This window comes from Elephantulus edwardii, unplaced genomic scaffold, assembly GCF_000299155.1.
Source record: "Elephantulus edwardii isolate Elephantulus edwardi_28Jun2011 unplaced genomic scaffold, EleEdw1.0 scaffold00220, whole genome shotgun sequence".
Taxonomy (NCBI): Eukaryota; Metazoa; Chordata; class Mammalia; order Macroscelidea; family Macroscelididae; genus Elephantulus; species Elephantulus edwardii.
Window position 1 is genome coordinate 684,712 of NW_006399970.1, and position 22,578 is coordinate 707,289.

Genomic DNA, 22,578 nt, shown 5'->3' on the forward strand with positions numbered 1-22,578 from the left:
GAGTTTGGCCCTTTTGATTTTCTGACTCTAGCTTCTTGCACATTTCATTGTAATATTTTGCTTTGTCATCCCATGCTGCCTTTTGGAATCTTCAGCTCTTTAGCATCTTGAATTCTTCCTTGTGCTGTGGCTTCTCTACGCTCCTGTGCAATCTTCAGAGTTTCTTCGGACATCCATTTTGGTCTTTTCTTCCTCTTCTGTCTTTGTAATGACTGTCTGCACTCTTCCTGGACGATACATTTAACATCCTCCCACAACTCATCTGGTCTTCCCTCATTAGTTCAAGGCCTCAAACCAGTTCCTGAGATGATTCTGAAAATTTCAGAAAGCAGAGGAATAAAATCACATGCTGATTTCTGGTTGGCCCCATTTCGCTTTCATCACCTCACATTAAGAACCTCCTAAAATCCAAAACCTCAGCTTCTGTCTCAGATTGACCTAACTGCAATGGTCCTGTGCTTCAGAGATGATGAAAAGCTTATGGCAGCTGGTAATGTGTTTATAAATACATGTTACTGCTCTGTTGCTTAGAGCTATCAGGTTGGTTCCAACTCACAGTGACCTTAGGTTTAAGAGAACAAGCACTGTCCAGTCCTGTGGTGACCTCACAATCACCTGTGTCAAGTCCCTTTTGCAGCCACTGTGTTAATCAATTTTGTTGAGGGCCTTCCTCTTTCTTGCTGACCAAGCATAGTAAAATTGTCCATGGATCGGCCCTTCCTGATGACACCTCCAAAGTATTTGAGGTAAGGTCTTGTCAACTCTTGCTTCTAAGGAGCATTCTCCCTGTTCTTCTTCCAAGACAGATTTCTTTCTTGACATTTCTTAGCGCATCTTCAATATTTTTTGCCAACATCACAATTCAAAGGTCTGAATTTATCTTTGATCTTCTTTATTCGATGCCCAACTTTCACATGCATACAAAGCAAGTGAAAATAACATAGCTTGAATCAGACACACCTTAGTACTCAAAGTGACATTCTTGCTTTTTAGCATTTTAAAGAAGTCCCTGGCAGTATATCTGCCCAATGTAATAAGTTATTTGATTTGTTGTCTGCAACTTTCATGGGTATTGAAGGTGGATCCATGTAAAATAAAATCTTTGACAGCTTTAATCTTTTATCTATTTATCAGGATGTTGCTTATTGGTCTAGCTGTGAAGATTTCTATTTTATGTTGACGCGTAATTCATACTGAAGGCTGTAGTCTTTGACCCACATCAGTAAATGATCTAAGTCTTCTTTATTTTCAGCATGCACTGTTGATCATTTGCATACTACAGTCTGTTAAAGCTGTCTCCAATTCTGATGCCATGTTCTCCTTTCTACACACCAGCTTTTTGGATTATTTGCTCAGCATACAGATTGAACAGGTACAATGAAAGCACACTTTCCTGACTGCAAGCCCTGTAGTATCCTCCTGCTTTGACCAAAATTTGCTTCTTGGTCTATGTACAAGTTCCACATGAGCACAATTAAATGTTCTAGAATTCTTCAATCATTGAAATGCTATCTTTAATTTATAATCCACAGAGCTGAAAACCTTTGCAGTCTATAAAACACAGGTAAACATATTTTGGGTATTCTCTGCATTCAGTCAAGATACATGTGGCACTAGCAATGATGGTACTAATTCTATATCCTCCTCTGAACCTAGCTTGAGTTTCTGGTAATATACTGTTCACGAATTTCTTCAGCTATATTTGACTTGTGTGATATTAATGCTACAGCTCAATATGTTTTTTATTCTTTTGAGTCACTTTGTTTTTAGTGGGTACAAACCTGAATCTGTTCCAATTAGTTGGCCAGGTAGCTCTCTTCCAAATTTCTCAGTATAGGTGAATAATCACCTCTGGTGAGGAATCCATTTGCTCAAAATTTCAGTTGGTATTCTCTTAATTCCTGGAGCCTGCTTTTTGCCATTGCTTTTGGTGAGGAATCCATTTGCTCAAAATTTCAGTTGGTATTCTGTTAATTCCTGGAGCCTGCTTTTTGCCATTGCTTTTGGTGCAGCAGACATTTCTGTTATAACCATTGTTGTTGTTGTTGACTGCCTTCGAGTCGAGCACGACTCATAGCAACCCTATGAATTAAAGGCCTGAAGTCTTTCTATAACAACTAACAATAATCCAAGTTTATAGAACTTCCAGAGGCATGTTGTTTAGGAAGTGGATGCCAGTCCTGCTTCCAAATCTGTCTTAAACTGGGAGCTCTACCAAACACTGTTCGTCTTAAACTGGGAGCTCCACCAAACACTGTTCACCATGGGTAACCGTTATGGCATCTGACACCCCAATGGCACAAGGTTCAGCATCACAGCAACTCCAGGAACAGCAAACTGACAGAAGAGTGCTGTGCCACTAAGAAGAATGTTCCTCCAAAATATTATAACAACCAACTTTAAATATAAAGGCCTTCCCCAAGATCTTGCTGACTCTAAAGAGGCTTAAATAAAAAAACAACCAAAACCCAACCAACATAGTATGTTGTTGCTTTGTGCCATGAGTTGCCTATGTTCAGCAGCTCTGAAGCAGTAATCATAGTAAAAAGGCTTACCTGTTGAGGCAGTACAAGGTGACTGTGAAACCAGTCTTCTCCATCAACTGTTGTTGTTGTTATGTGCCGTCGCGTCGTTTGCGACTCATAGCAACCCTATGTATAACAGCCCTTAACCCTGCTCTATCCTGTGCCAATCGCATGGCCTCTGACACACCCATCCCGATTACCCCAGTCACTGAATCAATCCACCTCATAGAGGGTCTTACCCTCCTGCGCTGTCCCTCTACTCTACCCAGCATGATGTCCCTCTCCAAAGACCTGTCTCTCCTTACAACATGTCCAAAGTATGTCAGACGAAGCCCCAGAATCCTTGCCTCCAAGGAGTAGCTTGGTTTAACCCTCTCTACGATGAATCTGTTTGTTTTCTTGGCAGTCCATGGTACATTCAATACTCTTCTCCAGCACCACAGCTCAAAGGCATCAATTCTCCTTCTATCTTCCCTAGTCATTGTCCAACTCTCTGATGCATAACAAGCGATTGCAAAGACCATGGCCTGTATCAGGCGCACCTTAGTCTCCAGCGATACACCGTTGCTCCTGAGTACTTTAGAGAGGTCCCTAACAGCAGACTTGCCCATCGTGATACATTTTTTGATTTGCTGGCTGCTGGTGCCAAGAGTGTTGACCGTGGAGCCAAGCAAACTGAAGCTGTGAACAATCTCAATCTCTTCACCATCCATCCTGATGCTACCAATTGATCCAGTGGTGAGAATCTGTTACTTATTCACGGAGTATAATACAATCTTACCCCATCTAACACTTGCAGCTCCCTGGACAACTTTTCTGCAAAGGCCTCTGCATTCGCGATGGCATATTCACAGCCTTCCATCATTATTTCAATGTCTTGCTCTTCTCTGGCATTCAACTCTTGGTATTCGTCAACTGCTTCTTCATCACCTCCTGTCACACTCTGGTTTTCTCCACTTGGGACAGATTCTTAAAAGAGGGTAAAGGTAAAAATGTAAAATAGAGTAGTCAGAAAGTAGGAGGGACTAGCAATACCATGGTAATTAAAAGCTAAGTAAGATCAGCTGAAAGTTAAGAATATCTTTTTTTTTTTAATGTTTTTCCTTTTTATGTTTAATAGGAATTCTTTGAACATTGACAATATATTACTTTTAGTGATACACAGTTCACTTTTTTTTACATTGCATTTATGATATTTTTATCAGCTTGCTACAGTATCATTTTAATAAAAGTAAAATGTACTCAATGATAGAGAAAATTAGGACCAAAAAAGGTTCAATCATAAGGTCAAATGCTTATTCCTTTTCAGCTGCATCATTCTGACTTATTAATTCCAATAAGAACTAAAATATTGCTATCCATCCATTATACTGAGAAGTTCCCTTGAGCTTCAGATGGAGACTGAGTAAAGCTCTTCTATTTGTGTTTTGAAGTATTCTTTCATTTGGGGTCTCTTAGCCTTTAGTGTTGGTGTCAGCAAGTCATTTTCAACTAGAATATCTCAAAATATACATTTTTTAAAGTCTTTTATAAAATAAACTTAAAGAAGCTCTATGTGAATTCAAGCATTTCAAATTTATAGCGTATAAAAAGCATGCAGTCCAACTCATACTGATTTGCAAGTGTTAAAACAGGCTTTAGTCACAATTTTCCAGTACAATTAAGCTACAAGGCAAAAGCAAAACACATGGTAATGACTCAGCATTTCTTTTCCTACCTGAGGTACTTGTTGCTCTTTTGAGGAAACATGACTATGTATTCAGGACACATGAAAATAATCTGCTTTCTGGAAACATTTTTCTTCCTGTTGTTGATTTCCCCCCTTTATCTTATTTCTTTGTTCCAAATAACTCTAAGTTAAAAATATGCACCCACAAGCCACTATTTGGAGCGGTGAAAATAAGGACTTTTTTTCCCTTTGCTTGAGCATTGAGTATAAAGCTTGGTATTCAACTCATTATGCTGCTGATTTGGAACCAACAGAAAGCTGATCCTTCAGTGGGTTCTCAGGGGCTGCAAATCACATGCATGGAGATTGCCTATCTTTTTCTCTCAGAGCGTCTGACAGATTTTAATCACTTTTGGGTTGAAAACTTTTAAAGGAGTTAGCTTTGGGTTGGTAACACAACTCTTTACTGCTAGTCTATAGTTCCCTCAACTTAAGGTTAGGAGAGGTGAACAAAAGAAAGAATTTTTCAGAGGCTGTAAATTGTACAGGAGACTGCCCATCTTTCTCCCTGGAGAAGCTGGTGGATTCGAACTGTCTACGGACTGGAAGTACAACTCCTTACCCAGTAGACTCCAAGAACTTCCTTATAACATACAGTTTTGTAGAACAGCATCATGGAACTCTTTATTATTTAATTCCATTTTCAGTTTACTGCAGAAATGTTAAACTGTCATGTCTGACAGCTGATTAGCCACTAGGGGGCAGGAACTGCCAAAATAATTTCATATTACTCCTTAAAATAATTTTAAATGGTCACAACAGTATAACTGCTTTAGAAATATTTTATCTCCAGTGAAACAGTCCTTTGGAAAGCAATAATAAATAGTACCATTAATTTTATTACACGGTGGATTTTGTAGTAATAAATTTAAGCTTTACCCTGAACATGTCATAAAATATGCAACCAACAGTACATTAACAATGGCAAGTAGTAAACATATACAGAATAGAATAAGAAGAAAAGGTGTTACGCACCTTCTGTAACTTTAGGCAGTTCTGGAGAGTAAAAAGGTGTGAAAAAAGCAGAGGAAAGTAAGCAAAGAATATTAGCTGGGTAGAAAAGTACACAGGTTTATTTTTTTTCTTTGCAATACTATCCATATCTCATTTGACTTTCATGATAAATCCAAAGTTTAAAAGATAACATCAAAATAGACTCTAAGGTAGAAACACTGATAGGAAGCTAAGTTTCCAGGATTCATTTTTCTATACCCACTACCATCGAGACCATTTATCTTCATTGGTGAACTATGGGACAGAGTAGAACTCTCTCTCAAGATTTCCACCACTGTGAATCTTTACAGAAGGAGAGGAAGAGTGGCTGGTGGGTTAATAGGCAAAAGTTTAACTGTTGAGCCATCAGGGCTCCATTTCCTGATAGTGACTAGAAATATATTTGTCTTGCCCTCTTTCCTTAGTCTTTAGGAAACAATAATGGCTTATCTTTGGAAAAGAAAACCGGGAAACAGATGATTTCCTGGAAAATATTTTTAGGTCAGTTGTGACTCATGCATTTAATCCAGTTAAGTCAAGGCTCCAAAAGTTTATCCAGACATTCCCTCACAATGGATTAGTTACAAAACACTGTTAGAACAAGATTGAGACAACTTTAAAAAAGCACATGAGGTAACGGTTCAAGCTGGCTTTTAAACACCCACATTAAAGATTATTTTTTAAATCTGTATGCAAGTAAAATAGTCAACAGCTACATCAACAGCTAGCAAAATTTCTTTTTTTTAAAAAAACAAAACAAAACAAGAGACGCTCCAATTATTTAGCACACTTAACAACTTTTAAGAACTACCAATACTGTTACTGCTAAATTCACCAACAAGAACAGGCTAATTTATTTGTATAGTAATCTCTTAAAGGAGAATGTTGATGATTTGTTATTTTCTAACCTTAGCTAAAGCTCAAGGTATATTTATTTTAAAAAAGAGACAGATTGAGAATTAATTGCCCAAGATTTCAAGATCCATTACAACAAGCCTGCAGACGTGAATAAAGCTGTTCCCCGAACTCCATTAAACCAAAGCAATGGTTATTGAGCTACAGAAGCTAATTTTCAAAGTGTAAATGTTAATATTGCTCTTGGTATTCCTAAAATTGATCTCAGTTTATGGTCATGCCTACCAACATGAAAAAGTATTCATTTTTAGGCACTTAAAAATGAGATGGTTTTCTTTTATAAAGCTGGACATTTTCTCACACTAGTAATTGCTTTTTATTGGTTGTAGTAATATACCTACTGCTCACTACTGACTATCTAATTACCTAACAGTTTGTGTTTTCAACAGTAGTAAAGAAAAAAATTTAAAAATCTACTTTTGGGCTGTTTTGTGTATTAATGAGGTGGGGGAGCCTCATCTCCTTGGATGGAGATCTCTGGCTGAGCTACCTTGTGCTCCCCGGCCCGCAGAGCAGTCTCCTCCATGGCCATTGCCCTTGGGCCAGCAGTTTCTATCTCAGTCTGAGCCTCTGCAGTTAGTTCCAAATTGCATTGGGTGGGACAGGATTTAAATAAAGACACTGGAGAGAGCTTTGGGAAGAAATGTGTGGGAGTTTAATGATATCCCAAAGTGAGCCAAACTGGGCTTGAGGTCTCTGACCCAGTGCTCAGCCATGCTTACAGAAAGCCTAGGCCCAGGTACTTGCCAGGCCCACAGGACAGAACAGTGTCAGGATCCTCAAGGCAAGGCTTGCAAGGGTGAGAGTGGAGCCCTGGAGGAGGCTCAGCCAGGGAATATCTGACCCCAACAGCGGGAGAAGGTGAAGTGGTCAAGCCATGAGCTCTCTGGTCACATGGCCTGACTTCATCCAGTTTTGTCTATTCTAGGCCTCATTTACCACCAAGGAATAATCCATAACTGGTCTTGTCACAGGGAAGAGCACATATCAGTAAATCTCAGCTGTTACTTTTAGGACTGTATTTAAACAAATTAGACAAGTGGATAGTCTTTAAAACAACAAAATCCTTTATTTTCATGTAGCACTGATTTCTGAATAATCTGGTGTTTGAAACATAATCATGTTGATGAGTTAGTGTGTGTATTTCTTAATGAAACGAATCCAGGTAGGACATATGCTTTCAAGTAATAGTAGCCTAATGATATATATTGGCTTAAAATAGCACCTTAGGCAACAAGTAACACCTAGAAATACATCCTATTTGAAAACAGAACAGGAAGTTATGCATCATTCACTTATAATGTTCAAACCAGAGAAGGAAATAAAACAAATGCCACTTAAAACAAATTAAACCACTGGAAGGAAAAAACAACAACAACAAAACTCTAAAAAGCCCACCATAATTTCTTCTTAACAGTCATTTCCTTACCATCATTGCCAAGACACTGAGAACGAATACTGGTGAGATGGCAGCTCCAGTGGCTCTGACACAAGACCAGTACCAATGGAGCGAGCAGCACAAGCCTGACAAACGTAGCCTTGCCTCTCTGTCAGTTCCAAGCCCCAAACCAAAACAGAGCACTAATTACAGTGAGATCCAAACTGATGGAACTACCTTTCCCCCAGGGGGCTCACAAGTTTTCTGCCTTTGATATTTTTCTGTAACTAGTCTTAACGAAAATTACTCTAAGTTTACTTTCCTGATAGATTTCTGTCTTACAAAGGTTCTGATTTTTGCAGGCATTACTGTAGTAAGTGCTATGAAATGATATTACATCCAAAAAGAGAGAAATGGATGGCCAAAGCAGAAAATCCCAGGAAAACAAAAGAAGGGACAGTAAAACAAAAGAAAGGACAAAGGGAGGGGACTAATAAACAGCTTCAACCAGTTTTATAGGTCAGATGGCAATTTCAGATGGTTTAAACTAAAAGAAAGCTACTCATTTTAAATTCTAATGTATGACTTAGGGAAAAGTAAATGTTCTTTATCATATATAATTTGGGATATAACTATACTTTGTCAATAATGAGCATCACCTTTTAAAAACTGTTTACCTGCAAAGCATACAAGACCATTTTCTTAAATCTTTATGCAAAGAAATTTTTTAAAAGAATAAAATCTCACCATATAATTTTAGTAATTAACAGCTCTGTCTTTATCTTGCAACAATAAATAATATATAATGAATAACATTCTTAAAGATATATTGATCAAAATATCCTAATTAACTTTAGGTTTATAATTCTATCTTGACAAAAATGATAGTAGCTAATATTTATTGAGTACTTAACTATATACTAGGCACTATTTTAATTTTCCTTTATTAGGTAACTAACTCTCACAACAACTTTTTAAGGCAAAAATTCTAGTATACTTTTTATTTCTAAGATAAGGGAAACTGAAACACAGAAAGATTAAGTCACCAGCCAAAGGTCACAGTCAGTAAAAGGTAAAACCAGAATTTGAACTCAGGCAGCCTGACTTCAGAGTTGTGTTCTTAACCACATCTACACTCTGCACAAAGATATACATGATTATTCATCCTAGAGTTGCTAAAAATAAGCAAAAGTTGGAAAATTAAAAATCAATTATTAGTTAAGTAAACATAGCACATTCATGTAATGGAGTAATATAGTACTATTAAAAACAATGTTGGGATAAATATTTAACAACATAAAAAATGTCCATGATACATAATATTAAAAAGTATGATAGGACAAAGAATGTAGAATAAAGTTCTTTATTTTAAAAGTGGTTATCTCTGGGGAAAAGGTTTATAAGTAATTTCTATTTATCAATTTTCTATAATGAACAAGTATAACCTCTGCAGTAACAAAAGTGTTTTTAAAATTCATTATAAGGTAACTCAGTATACTAATTTAAATAATGAAAAACTATATGTTCATTTAAAGATACACATGATTGATATATTTTTACTTAACTTTACCTTCTAAGAGCTGTGAACTAACATTGACAAAATCAATTTTCTTCCGGAGATATCGCTGATTCAATTTCCAAATGCATGAAATAAATGTGTTCTTCTCAGCAGTGCTGCTGGCAACCCATTTATATATTTTTTCAAAATGTAAATCAAATTCAGGATTTTCCTAAAACAAAAATAGACAAAGCAAAGCATTGTGATCATATCCTTTTTCATTATCAGGGTAATCTTTTCCTAGGCCCTTTGAGTCTTGGACACATAGTATATTGACTGTTGGCTTTGTGTCTTAGCTTCCTGGGCTGTAACATGAAGATGTTCTCTAATTAAAATATATGAGAGAAAATAAAATTTACATCTTAGTGTGCTCTCTAAGACCAAATGAGGTAAAAAGTAAAGATTATTTCTAATCGTTTTCTATTTTGAAAAGACAGAATGATAAAAGGCATTTTAAGTGCAACAATGAATGAATGGAATCCCAAAATCTCTGTAGATGTTCATTGAAATGAAAAATAAACAACCTAAATAAAAAAAAAAAAGGCATTTTAAAAGGAAAAAATGATGACAGGTTTCAAGTTCTGTCAAATGATAAAGAAGTTCAAAGGGTGGTGCAACAGTTTAAAAGTTCTGCTGCTAATCAAAAGGTCTGTTGTCAGGGACCTCTCCAAAGTCCTGAAGAGCAATGATTTTGTTGGTTTATAATAAGGATGGCACAAAATAGGACAGCGTTCAGATCTGTTGTCCATAAGGTTGCTATGAGTCATACTTGACAGCAATTAACAACAAAATCAAAAGGTCATTGCTTTAGTCTGAACAGACACATATCTGACCCACCAGTGGGTTTCCAGAGGCTATAAATCACATGGGAGGAGACTGCTCATCTTTGTCTGGTGGATTCAAATCACCTGCCTTTGGGTTGGCAATGCAACTCCTTAATAGCCACCAGAGCTCCATTACCAAAAGATCAAATGTTCTAATCCAACAGCCACCCTTAGAAAGAAAGATGAGGCAGTCTACTTCGGCAGTTTTGGAAACTCTATAGATATGAAAATCAACTTGATTGCAGTAGGTTTTCTCTATATGCCTTTTACGTCACAATTTTGCAAAATCTCTTATCAGGGTAATATTTTCTCCTTTGAATATAAAATTAGTTAAATATATAAAAAATGAAAACATATGGATATATTTGAAGAAAAACCTTTCTTCACATTCAATGACTTGAAAAATAGGCTTATATATTTCATAATTTTTCTTAATGTTTTGGGTAAATAGGCAATAATATATTCATATAAAATAAATTTAGAGGGAACAAACTGAACAAAGACCTTGGTCTTAAGGGTCATTATAGCAGAATTTATTGCTGTAAAGAGCTAGAACATGTTAGGGATCAAGACTTGATCTGTGGTATAGCAATCATATAACAGCTTGGAATTACTAATTAGTCTAAGTTATGGTTTAATAAAATTCAAGCGTCAAAAAAAATTAAAAACCACACTTACAATAAAAAAGTAATTGTGCTATTACTTGTAAAAAAAATCTAATTGTATTGGCAACTGATAAGAAACTTGATGGGAAATGATCTCTTTCTTGGGAATAGTTCCCATAATGCCATAAATGAGGCTGAGTGCTCCAGTAGCAACATTCACACAAATCAATGTGTGATACTAAATGGCTAATGTTAGGCTATGTATAAAAATTTTATATTTTCTATCCATATATAGAGTACACACACAAAGGTGCCTACATAAAATGAAAATAAAAATCCATTAAGCTAGTCAGCAATGAGGCATCAGCTGTGAGAAAGCAATCAGATAAGCGTTCTACAATGTTGGCGACTTATGCAAGTTAACAGGGTTTTAAAGTGAAAACCTATTCATGGGACAAAAGCTTTCTAATAACGGTACATTTCTGAAAAACTCTTAAAAGTATTTTCCATTAAACAGAAACCTACCAAAAAAGTTTTACTCCTGACCCTTCCCCTTGGTAATATGTGTTTTTAAAAATCTCAGTTCCATTCTCTTTCAGCAAAACATACCCCCAAAGCACCTGCAAGTGTAGTGTCTGTATATCTCTAAAAACTGAGTGTTTCTCAGGGTTTAAACAAAGGTTCCAGCTTGCCTGAAATACTTAAGGTAAGGTATTTGGCATCCAGAGGAAATATGAATTCTACAAATAAGCAAGACTCTATGAAAATGGTTTTTGCTGCACTTCTTTTGCACCTGACCCAAACACATGTCACTTTTCCAAGCTTTCAGTTCCTCAAGAGGTTTGTGATACAGTATTGGTCAGCAGTTGAAACCTACTAGTCCTTCTGAGGTAGAATGATGAAGCGGTCTCTTCCAATAAAGACAGGCTTGGAAACAGGATAGAACGTCATTACTAAGTCAGATCAACTAGATAGCAATAGGTTTGAGTTTTAAGTGGTAAAATAGGAATATTATTTCATCATATTATTTTACAAAGGTTCTTAATGTCTCTGTGATTATTTGATAAATAAGTTAAGACTTAGAAAGCCAAAGCAAAGTGCACCTAGAATTAGATTAGTAGTGCTGTTGTTGTTGTTGTTGTTGGTAGGTGCTGTTGAGTCGAGTACAATCCATAGCGACCCTATCAACAGTATATCTGCACCACCTTCTATCCTGTGCCATCTTCACACTTTGTCACACACTAAAGCCTATTGCGGCAGTCACTGAAGGATCTTCTTCTCCTTCGCCAACCCTCTGCCTTCATCTCACTTAGTTCAAGTTATGTTGCTAGGAAAGGGTATTCCTTGGAGAGAGCTATCATGTTACATTAGTGTAAGGCTTGCTAATATAATATCCTCATCAATAGCACAAGTAGATGTGCTGCAGACTATTCTCGAGAGCCCTCAAGGTGCCGCTGGGCTGCCAAACAGGATGATTAAAGTTTAGAGAGAAGGCAGAGGCAGCACCTAATGCAGCCAGAGGGGCTTGCTTTCTTTTGAAAAAAGTACTGCTGGGAAAAGCAATGAATATGAACAGAGGCTGTACTTGAATGTAATCGTCACATTATTAAAATTCTTCAAAGTTTGTGTGTGGTTTGTCTGGGTGTTAAGATATTTTTTTCTGTAAAATTAAGATATGGAATCCACAATTACAACCTGCTTGAATCACATATCAAAGTTAGAGGCTTGAAAAGCCAGTCAGACTGTCTCATGTTCTACACTCACTACTGTAGAGTCAGAACCAACTCATAGCTGAACTTCCACTGTGTTTCCGAGACTTAAATTGATTCTGAGATGGCCAATTTTTACCCAAAGGAGCAGCTGGTGGGTTTGAGCCACGACAGAAGTATGAGCTTTGGGTTAGGAGTGCAAATTCCTATGGATGATGCCACCAGAACTCTTGTGTTGTAGGAGTTGAAACCAACTTACAGCTGATGCTCCAGCGGATTTTCAGAAGCAGAAATTCACAAAGGAGGAGACTGCTCATCTTTTTCCCAGGGAGCATCTCATGGACTCAAGTCATGTACCTCAGGTGCCTTAATTCATGAGAACTAATGAAGACTTACTTTTGTTATATTCCATGGTTTGGAACCAGGTTTTACCAATACAATTTTTTTTTTAAAAAAAGGAAACAAGGGAAAACCAAAACCAAACCAAGTAACTTAGAACATGCCATGTTAAAAACCTAAATGCTTTAATTACAGCTGAGTTAAATATAGGAATGTATTTAAAAATCAAAGTTACTTTGCTTTAGTTTACACAGTTTGTACACAAACATTAACTATAGCTCAAAACAAACAAGAAAAACAAAACAAACATTAAACACACACTCATTTTTAGAAACTTGGGGGAGGTTATGGGCAAATGAAAGGCCAAACAATACACTGCAGACCACTTCTTGGTTAAAGTTTGTGGGTCAGACATCATAAAAATAAGTTCATATCATAATACATAAACCTATGTACCTATAAAACTATGAAATGAAAGAAACCTCAACGTATATCAAAGAACTAGGTAAACATACTTTAATAGCATCTTTCGCATCAACCACAGCAAGGTCTCGAAGGGCCCAAGCAATCTGCCTTTTGTAGAAATCTCCTTTATCAGATTTCTTGACTTTGACCACCTTCACCTGCACAGGGCGTTCGGTTGTCACTGTGAAGTGAAACACACAATTTCATTAGAAAGACTTGATTATTGACTCATTCATTCATTATAAGGAGAGCTGTCACTGTAACTCAGTAACGAACAGAGCGCTGAGAGAAGTATGGAATTCAAACGAGAATGTCAGAGGCAGCTTTCCTAAACAATTAAACCTCAAATCAATCTTACAGGAAGAGCATAAGGTACATAGGAGAGCTCAAAAAGAATAACTGATCCACATCAAACCAGTCTTGAAAGAGCAAACACCACTGCAGGAACAGCAATATGAAGAATGCATGCAACACAGTTGACAGAAGAAAAAGGAATTAAAAAAAAACAAACCTGAGTTCAGAGACTGTCTTTTCTGAAAAGTTGTGAGCCTTAAAAGGATTTCAATTAGGCTAATGACTTGCTATCATTTCTACTTTTTAGGAAAAGTACTCTGGCAACAGAATGAAGATTAATTAGACACCAATATATTTGAAAACTTAAAGGGGTCGATTTTTTTTTAAATATAACTTGCCAAAACTGACATAATAGAGAACATTCATAACAATTTAAAAGACTTTTATGCTTTATGAGTAGCTAAAAATCTCCTCTACTTTCCAAATAAGAGCACTGATGCTTAAGTTTTATTGATACCTTTTGTGAGCTTTCAAGGTATGAATAATTTTCCGCTTATACAACTATTTGAAAGTATGCAAAATGAAGGAACAGGCTTAAATCTATTGTTGTTAATATGGACCATGAGTTGGACCAAAGCCACAGCAGACCCTTCAGTGGGTTTTCAGAGGCAGTTAAAAGTAGGGGAGGATATTAACTCTTGGGTTGCCAGTGCAACTCCTTATCAGATTCTATCAAGCCAACCACAACTTCACAGCAGCCCTATAAATCCTGCTCTATCCTCAATCATCTTACAACCTTTGATGTGCTCAAGCTCACTGTTATAGTGACCATGTCAATCCATTTGTTGGGAGGAGAGGTCTTTTCTTTCTCTAACGCTCCACATTTCCCAGAATGATGTTCTTTAACAAGGACTGAACTCTCCCGGCAACTGGCCCAAAATACATGAGATGAACTTTCACCATCCCCTAAGCAGCATCTTTGCTGCACATTCTCCAAGAGAAACCGGTTTGTTCTTTGGGCAGTCAACAGGATAGTACTCTTCTCTAATACCACAACTCAAAGGCATCAATTTGTCCTGTCTTCCTAGTCACTGTCCAACTTTCAGATGCATAGGAAGTAATGGAGAAGACTATGGCTTTGATCAGGCACCCCTTAGTCTTTAAACACTGCTGCCCTGGAGTACTTTGGACAGGTCCTTGACAGCAGATTTCCCGAAGGCAATATGCCTTCAGAATTATTATTACATTTTTTTAATAGTTCAATGGTATAAATAGATTTCATTGAAAATCAGTATACACACACACCACACACACACACACACACACACACACACACACACACACACACACACACACACACATCTTTTAACTTCCTCTTGCTAGGATCAACAATCAACATTCTTGACACCAGCAACCAGGAAATAAAAAATACAGACTGCATTGGGGATGTCTGCTGTCAGGGACCTCTCCAAAGTCCTGAAGATCAAACATGTCAGTTTGAAGACTGAAGTGCTGGGCAATGAATAAGGAATTCAGAAGAATCAATTCCTTTGAGTTGCAGTGGTGGTGAAGAGTGATGAAGATCCCATGGACTCCTAGACATCCTCTGGATTTCTTTGTGAAACAATCTGAGTGGTGACTTTATACACCGTGTAGCCCCTTGGGTGTCGCTGGGGCTCGGTAATAGTGTAGAAATGGGCCAGGTCTGCACCCCATTCCTGAGGAGAGCTCATTCTCTTGCCACTCGGCCTCCACAACTCGCTGAGCACCATCAGGGCAGCCCAGAGCCTCCCTGGTCCCGGGCCCCCTAAGTGGCAGGGAAGTGCGAGCGGGTGGTGGCTTAACCCAGTGCCAGCACTTCCCGTCTTCTAATTCTTCACTGCTGCTACTATGGGTGTTGTTTCTAGATGCAAGTAAAATGAAATCACTGGCAACTTCTGTCTTTACTCCATCTATCACAATGTTGCCTATTGGTCTAATGGTGAGGAATATTTTATTGTGATGATGAAATGTAATCCATATTGTGGGCTCTAGTGTTTGATAGTCTATGACAATTTTATCATGTCTTTGTCACACTAAGAAAGCAAGGCTGAATCAGTTATGTAACACAGATTACTAATGAGTCTACATCATATCCTGATGCCATATTTGTCTTCATGTAGCCCAGCTTCTAGAATAATAGACCAGCATACAAACTGAATAGATAGAAAGGATACAACCCTGACATACATCTTTCCTATTTTAAACCATGCAATGTTCTCTTGTTCTGTTTGGACAATTGCTTCTTGGGGTTGGTATAGGTTTCGTATGAGCATAATTAAGTATTCTGGCATTTCCATTCTTCTCAATGCTATCCATAATTTCCTATGATATACACAGTCAAACAATTTTGGGTAGTCAATGAAATACAGATCAACAACTATCTGGTATGACCTGTTTTTAGTCAAGATCTATCTGAGATTAGCAATGACAGCCTTTGCTGCCATGCCCTTTTCTAAATCCAGCTTGAATCTATGGCAGTTCCCTCTTAATGCAGTACTCCAGCTTTTTTAGAATAATCTTCAGCAACAATCTTGTGTGTTGTTGTTATGTGTCATTGAGTCGCTTGAGACTCATAGTTACCCTATGTACAACAGCCCTAAATTCTGTTCTGTCCTGTGCCAATCGCACTATCTCCAACACACCCATCCCGATAACTCCAGTCATTGAATCAATCCACTTCACAGAGGGCCTTCCTCTCCTGCGCTGTCCCTCCACTCTTCCAAGCATGATGTCCCTCTCCCAGGACTGGTCCCTCCTTACAACATATCCAAAGTATGTTAGATGAAGCCTCATAGAATCCTTGCCTCCAAGGAGCCACCCAGTTTAACCCTCTCCAGGATGAATCTGTTTGTTTTCCTTGCAGTCCATGGTACCCTCAAGACTCTTCTCCAGTACCACAGCTCAAAGGCGTCTTCTATTCTCCCTAGTCACTGTCCAATTTTCTGATGCATAACAAGTGATTGCAAACAATATTGTTCAATAATTTTCATGTTTTGTGGGATTATCTTTTTTTTTGGGAATTAGCTCAAGTATTGATTTCTTCAAGTCAGCTGGACAAGTAACCATATTTCAAATTTCCTGGCATAGATTAGTGAGTATATCCAGAGTTGCATGTGTTTGCTGAAGTATGCCAGTTGGGACACCATCAATTCCTGGGGTCTTATTTTCTGACAATGCTTTCAGTGCAGCATGAACGTCTTTCCCATTAAAACTAGTTCTTGACCATATGTTACTTCTGAAATGCTTTAGTGTCGACCCATTCTTTTTGGTACAGTGACTCTGTGTATTTCTTCTATCTTCTTTTGATGCTTCTTTTTGATGTTTCATCATTCAAGATTTTGCTCATAGAATCCTTCAGGATTGCAACTTGAAGCTTGAATTTGTTTTTCAGTTCTTGCAGCTTGAGAAATGCTGAGTTTGTTCTTCCTTTTTGATTTTCCAACCCAAGCTCTTGGCACATCATTTCATTCTAAAACTTTGCTTTGTTTCCTAGAGCTGCCAAATGAAATCTGATCATCTCTTTTACTTCTACATTTCTTCCCTTTGGTATGGCCTCTCTGCGTTCTAGTGCAATTTTCAGAGTCTCTTCTGAAATCAACTTTGGTTTTTTTTTTCTTTTTCCCTTGTCTTTGTAATGAATATTTCCTTTCTTCAGGATGACATTCTTGATGTCATACCACAACTCATCTGGTCAGTGATCATTAGTGTTCAATGCAGACAATCTATTCTTGAGATTTTAAAAAAAAATTCAGATGAGATCAATTCATGGTCATAGTTTGTTTCTTGTAGACATCTTAATTTCTTCAATTTGAACTTGCACATGAAAAATTGATGACCTGTTCCATGGTCAACAACTGGCCTTGTTTTGAATGTACATACTGATCTCCAATTTCTCCACAAATGTAGTCAATTTGATTCTTTTCAAGTTCATAAGGTGAGGTCCATGAATACGTTGTTGATGTTATGTGCTGTCAAGGTGCCAGCGTCTCATAGCAACCCTATGTACAACAGCTCTGCACCTTGCTCTATCCTCTGCCAACCTTACTGACTCTGACACACCTATCTCCATTACCCTAGTCACTAAGTCAATCCATCTCATCGAAAAGTCTTCCTCTCATGCGGAAGCAGAATGTTCCTCTCCAAGGACTGGTCCTTCCTTGCAACATGCCCAAAGTATGTCAGACAGGGCTTTAGAATCTTTGCATCCAAGGAGTAGCCTGGTTTCACCCTCTCCAGGACGAACATTTTTATTATCTTAGCAATCCATAGGATATCCAATACTTTTCTTCAGGACCTTTGCTCAAAGGAATAAATTTTCTATCCATCATCCCTCAACATAGAGAGTGATAAAAAAAAAACAAAACAAAACATAGAGAGTGATCAGCTGGTCCAGTGGACTGAAAGCGATGCAACCAAGCCAAAGGTGGGTGACTTTTAATCCACAGCCCTTGGGCCTGTCTTTGTTTTTGTTCAAACATTCCTGTAGGTCGTATAGCCCTGGTGTGTCCACTTGCTGTACAGTGGTAACTTGTGGTTACTGTGAGGCTGAACACTGTGACACTGATGTGCCAAATGCATCAATGGTTGGTTACCCATGGTGGACAGCGATGGGTGAAACTCCCTGATTAAAACAAGCTTGGAAGCAGGAGTGGCATCCACTTCCGTAATAGCTTGCTTCTGGAAACCCTATGAACCTGAAGAGTGGATGAGAGACACACAAGTGTTGAAGACTCTCCTTCATAGGGTCGCTATGAGTTGCCTGAAACTCAACGGCATTTAACAACAACAACATCATCCCTAGTTATTGTCCAGCTTTCTGGTTGTTTTTTTTTTGTCCAGCTTTCTGATGCATAGCATGTAACTGTGAAGAACATGGCTTGGATCAGGTGAACCTTAGTCTCCAGACTGACATCACTGCTCTTCAGTACTCTGGACTGGTCCTTGACAGTGGATTTTCCCAACGCAATTTGTCTTTTAATTTCTTGGCTGCTGGTACCAGGAGTGCTGATTGTGGAACCAAGCAAACTAAAGCTTAAATTAAACAATCTCAATCTCTTCACCATCTACCATGATGCTGCCAACTGGCTCCAAAGTGAGAATCTTTGTTTTCTTGATGTTGAGTTTCAAGTCAAGGCTGCGGTCCTTGACCTTCTGTAGTAAGTGCTTCAGGTCCTACTCAGTTTCTGCAAGAAAGGTTGTGTCATCTGCATAATGCAGATTGCTGATGAGTCTTCCTCCAATCCGGATGCCACATTATTCTTCATAGAGCCCAGCCTTCCAGATGACTGGAAGAGATCCGTATTTGTTCACATCCTAAAGAATGGTGAACCAACAGAGTGTGGAAATTATAGAATAATATCATTAATAACACATGAAGTAAGATTCTGCTGAAAATTATCCAAAACCAACTGGAACAGCGTATCAACAGAGAACTGCCAGATGTGCAGGCTGAGTTTAGAAGAGGTAGTGGCACTAGGGATATTACTGGTAGATGCAGGTATTATAATGCATTCTAGATATTATAGGGATATTATAATGGTAGATGGATCTTGGCTGAAAGCACAGATTACCAGAGGAATTTCTATCTGTGTCTCATTGACTATTCAAGGGAATTTGACTGTGTAGATCACAATAAACTGTGGCTAACTCTGAGAAGAATGGGAATCCTAGAACATTTGATAGTATTTATGTTAAACCTATACTTGGACTAGGAAGCAGTTGTCAGCACAAAGCAAGGACACATTGCACGGTTCAAAATTGGGAAGGATGTATGATAGGGATGTGTCCTATCTCCATACTTCTACAAGAATATAGTCATCATTTGCTGTTGTTGTTATGTGCCGTTGAGTCACTTGAGACTCAAGCGACCCTATGAGTACAACAGCCCTAAACTCTACTCTGTCCTGTGCAAATCGCACTGTCTCAGACACACCCATCCCAATTATTCCAGTCATTGAATCAATCCACCTCATAGAGGGCCTTCCCCTCCTGCACTGTCCCTCCATCCTACCAAGCATGATATCCCTCTCCAAGGACCTGTCCCTCCTTATAACATGTCCAAAGTATGTTAGACGAAGCCTCAGAATCCTTGCCTCCAAAGAGCAGCCCGGTTTAAACCTTTCCAGGATGAATCTGTTTGTTTTCCTAGTAGTCCATGGTACCTTCAATACTCTTCTCCAGCACCACTGCTCAAAGGCATCAATTCTCCTTTTATGTATATTAAAAAGTATCTGTAATTAATAAGCCACTCACTGTACAAAATTCCATTATCTGATCTCCAGTCTCACTTACAGTCTGTCACCAAGTTCCTATTATCTAAATTCCAGCCTTTCTTCTGTTTTCCATTTTGAATTCCAATCAATTATTACGACTACCTCTTGACTGCACATTTGAGAAATTCTGGACCACAGAAATTGGGAAAAATCATCAATTACATCATCTTTGGCTTTAGCAGGTGGTGTGTATATTTGAATAATAATTTTATTAGAAGGAGTTCCTTGTATACATACTGATAGCCTTCAATCACTCCTAGTGTTGTACTTAATTCAGGAACTGAATTTGTCTGTGTGAATAATAACAAATTGTGGCTAATATTGAAAGGAATGGCAATTCTAGAACACTTAATCATGCTCAAGTGAAATCTATACCTAGACCAAGAAGATCCCTGCTAGAACAAACAGGGGAACAACATGTCATTTAAAATCAGAAAAGATGTTTTCCAACTTATAGCTTTATTATAAAGCCATAGATGGCACAAAAAAAGCAAAATTACAGGCCAGTATTCCTAATGGACATGAATGCAATAAGCTTAAAAAATACTGTACTGACAAACTCAATCCAAGGGTACATATAAAAGATAGTATTTATTTAATAAATTCTAAGCTATACTTTTTTAAATTTAAAGATTTTTTTATTAATGATTTTTAATGCTATATATATATAACAGCATTTTCTTTCCATTTAATTTTTCCCCTATTCATTGTTGCATATTTTCCTCCCTGCTCACTCTTCTCTCTCAGTTAGTTTTTCTCTTTGAAGGGAAAAAAAAATCCTTTCATTGTTATACAATCCCCTCCTCCCCTGAAACCACAGTCCACTTTACCAAGCATTTCTTTTTCTGATGCCACGGCCCATGAGTAACTAACTGATCACTTCTCCTTATGCTGTATTAGTGAGAAAAAGACACGTGGTTACACCTACACGTAATGCTGTAGTTCTTTGTCATGGGGAAAGTATGACTTTTGTTACACAGGTGGCCATAATTGCTACAGAAAAGGAGATGCATCCATATCGCCACCCAAGATGATGTGTACAGGGTAGCAATGAGTCTAGTATCTTGTTAACTGTAAGGGCAGTCACTACATTTGTCTGTGTAGCCCCATTTGTCTAGAGCAAGGCCAGGCAAATACCAAGTCTCCAGTCAGTGCTCCTGAGAATGAATGAATGAACAAACAAACGATTGATCAATTAGTCTTCCACGTCCCGTAGAGAGGCCAGATTCCTGGTCAAGGGCTTCCGGTAACACTGAGTACTCTGCTGCAATGAGAGGCCAGATGGTCCAAAGAATCCAGACACTTTCAGTGTTGCCTGTCCAGTTTACTAACTGCTTTTCTTTTCTTTTTTATTTTATTTTATTCACTTTAATAAAGGTTTACAGAGACTTTGGATTTCCATTCATTCACTGTTGCACTTTTCTCCCTATCCGTCCCTTCCCACAATTTACTCTTCTCTTTGAAAATTAAAATTCTTTCATTGTTACACAATACCTCCCCCCCCCCCCCCCACAAGTCCATTCCACTATGCAGTCTTCATTCTGGACTCCTGTCTTGATAATAATACCTAATCATATATCCCTTTTAAACAGTTCTCTCCCTAATCTGTTTCAATGCAGTATACATTATTTATCCCCTCTTTTTCAGTCTCCCCCCAACCCCATTCCCATTTTACAACAGTGGCACTATTAAACTATACTTTTTACTTCACATTTAAAATCTTTGGAATCAGGATAAGTCTTTTCAATGCACCACTATAATATATTCATGTATCTATATCCCTGTATCTATATATATTTGTATTTTTAGCACCACATAAAATAACTATAACTGATGACATATGGTACAAACTAGATTTATTCTAAGTATCTGCCTGAACACTAACAAATAAAAATAAAGGGAGAAAACTGGGTGAGAATTGTAAAACATGTGAGAAAATTTTGGCTAAAATTCATTATCTACTTGATTTTTTTAAGGTAACTTAAAAAAATTATAGCAAAACAGGAATAGAGAACTTCCAAAACCTACAGTATATACCATTCTTAAAGGTCAAAGCATTTTCTCTGATATCAACACTTATTGTTGGTCCTAATTAGTACATCAAAGCAAGAGGGGAAAAAATATTACTTATAAAGAATTTACAGATAAAGTATTAGAATTAGTAAGAATGTTTAGCAAAAGTCATACATACAAATTAAGGTTAAGGACCAACTTAATCTTAATGTGTATGGCTCTACAATCTTAGGCACACATTTTTTACACTCTAGCAAAAAATGCTTTAAAATATACCCATGTAATGAATTATGATTTAAAATAATATGTAAAATCATAGCACTAAATACATAACTAGGACTAAATTTAACAACTCTTGTACAAAGCCTTTAGAAAAATTTACACAACTTAATGAAAGGTATTATGAAAACATAAGATACATAGAGAACTGTGCCATACTGTGGGCAAGACAATTCAGTATCACAAAATTGTAAATTTTCTCCAAAGTAATAATAATTTCAATAAAAATTCCAAAAAAATCTAGAACATGCCAAGTTTATTCAAAACTTTAGATAAGAGTAAAAAGTAAAAAAAGAAAAGGTGAAAAAAAGATATAAGAATATAACATAACCTAAACGCTTTCTGAGGTCCCAACTCTTCTCACTATTTCCTAGTTGTTGGAATGGACGGAAAACCTCATAAGCAGTTCCTTACTTCACCTCTGCTTTGCATGCGGACTTCCGAGTTGAAAAACAGCCCAGTGGTAGATGGAATTTGCTCCAGGACTTAAGAACAGTAAATGACATAGCTGAGCCTTGAGGTTCCTAACCTCTACACTATAATAGACAAAGTGCTAGTCAATAGGCCTTTTATTCTAAGAACCACCTTCCCTCTGTAACTTGATTTACGCCACTATTAGAACCTCTACTCAGAATATT

General features: G+C 37.6%; 1 protein-coding gene across 2 annotated transcripts in view; it reads right to left on the reverse strand.

The window, feature by feature from the left end:
• EXOC1 (exocyst complex component 1) overlaps positions 1-22,578 on the reverse strand; it is an 86,358-nt gene that overhangs the window by 61,032 nt on the left and 2,748 nt on the right. For both annotated transcript variants that reach the window (XM_006898084.1, XM_006898085.1), the window contains exons 2-4: positions 13,091-13,221; positions 9,111-9,270; positions 3,307-3,494 (exon numbers count right to left, since the gene is read on the reverse strand). In XM_006898084.1, coding sequence (XP_006898146.1) covers positions 3,307-3,494; positions 9,111-9,270; positions 13,091-13,221 — 479 coding nt within the window. The remainder of the gene's footprint in view (positions 1-3,306; positions 3,495-9,110; positions 9,271-13,090; positions 13,222-22,578) is intronic.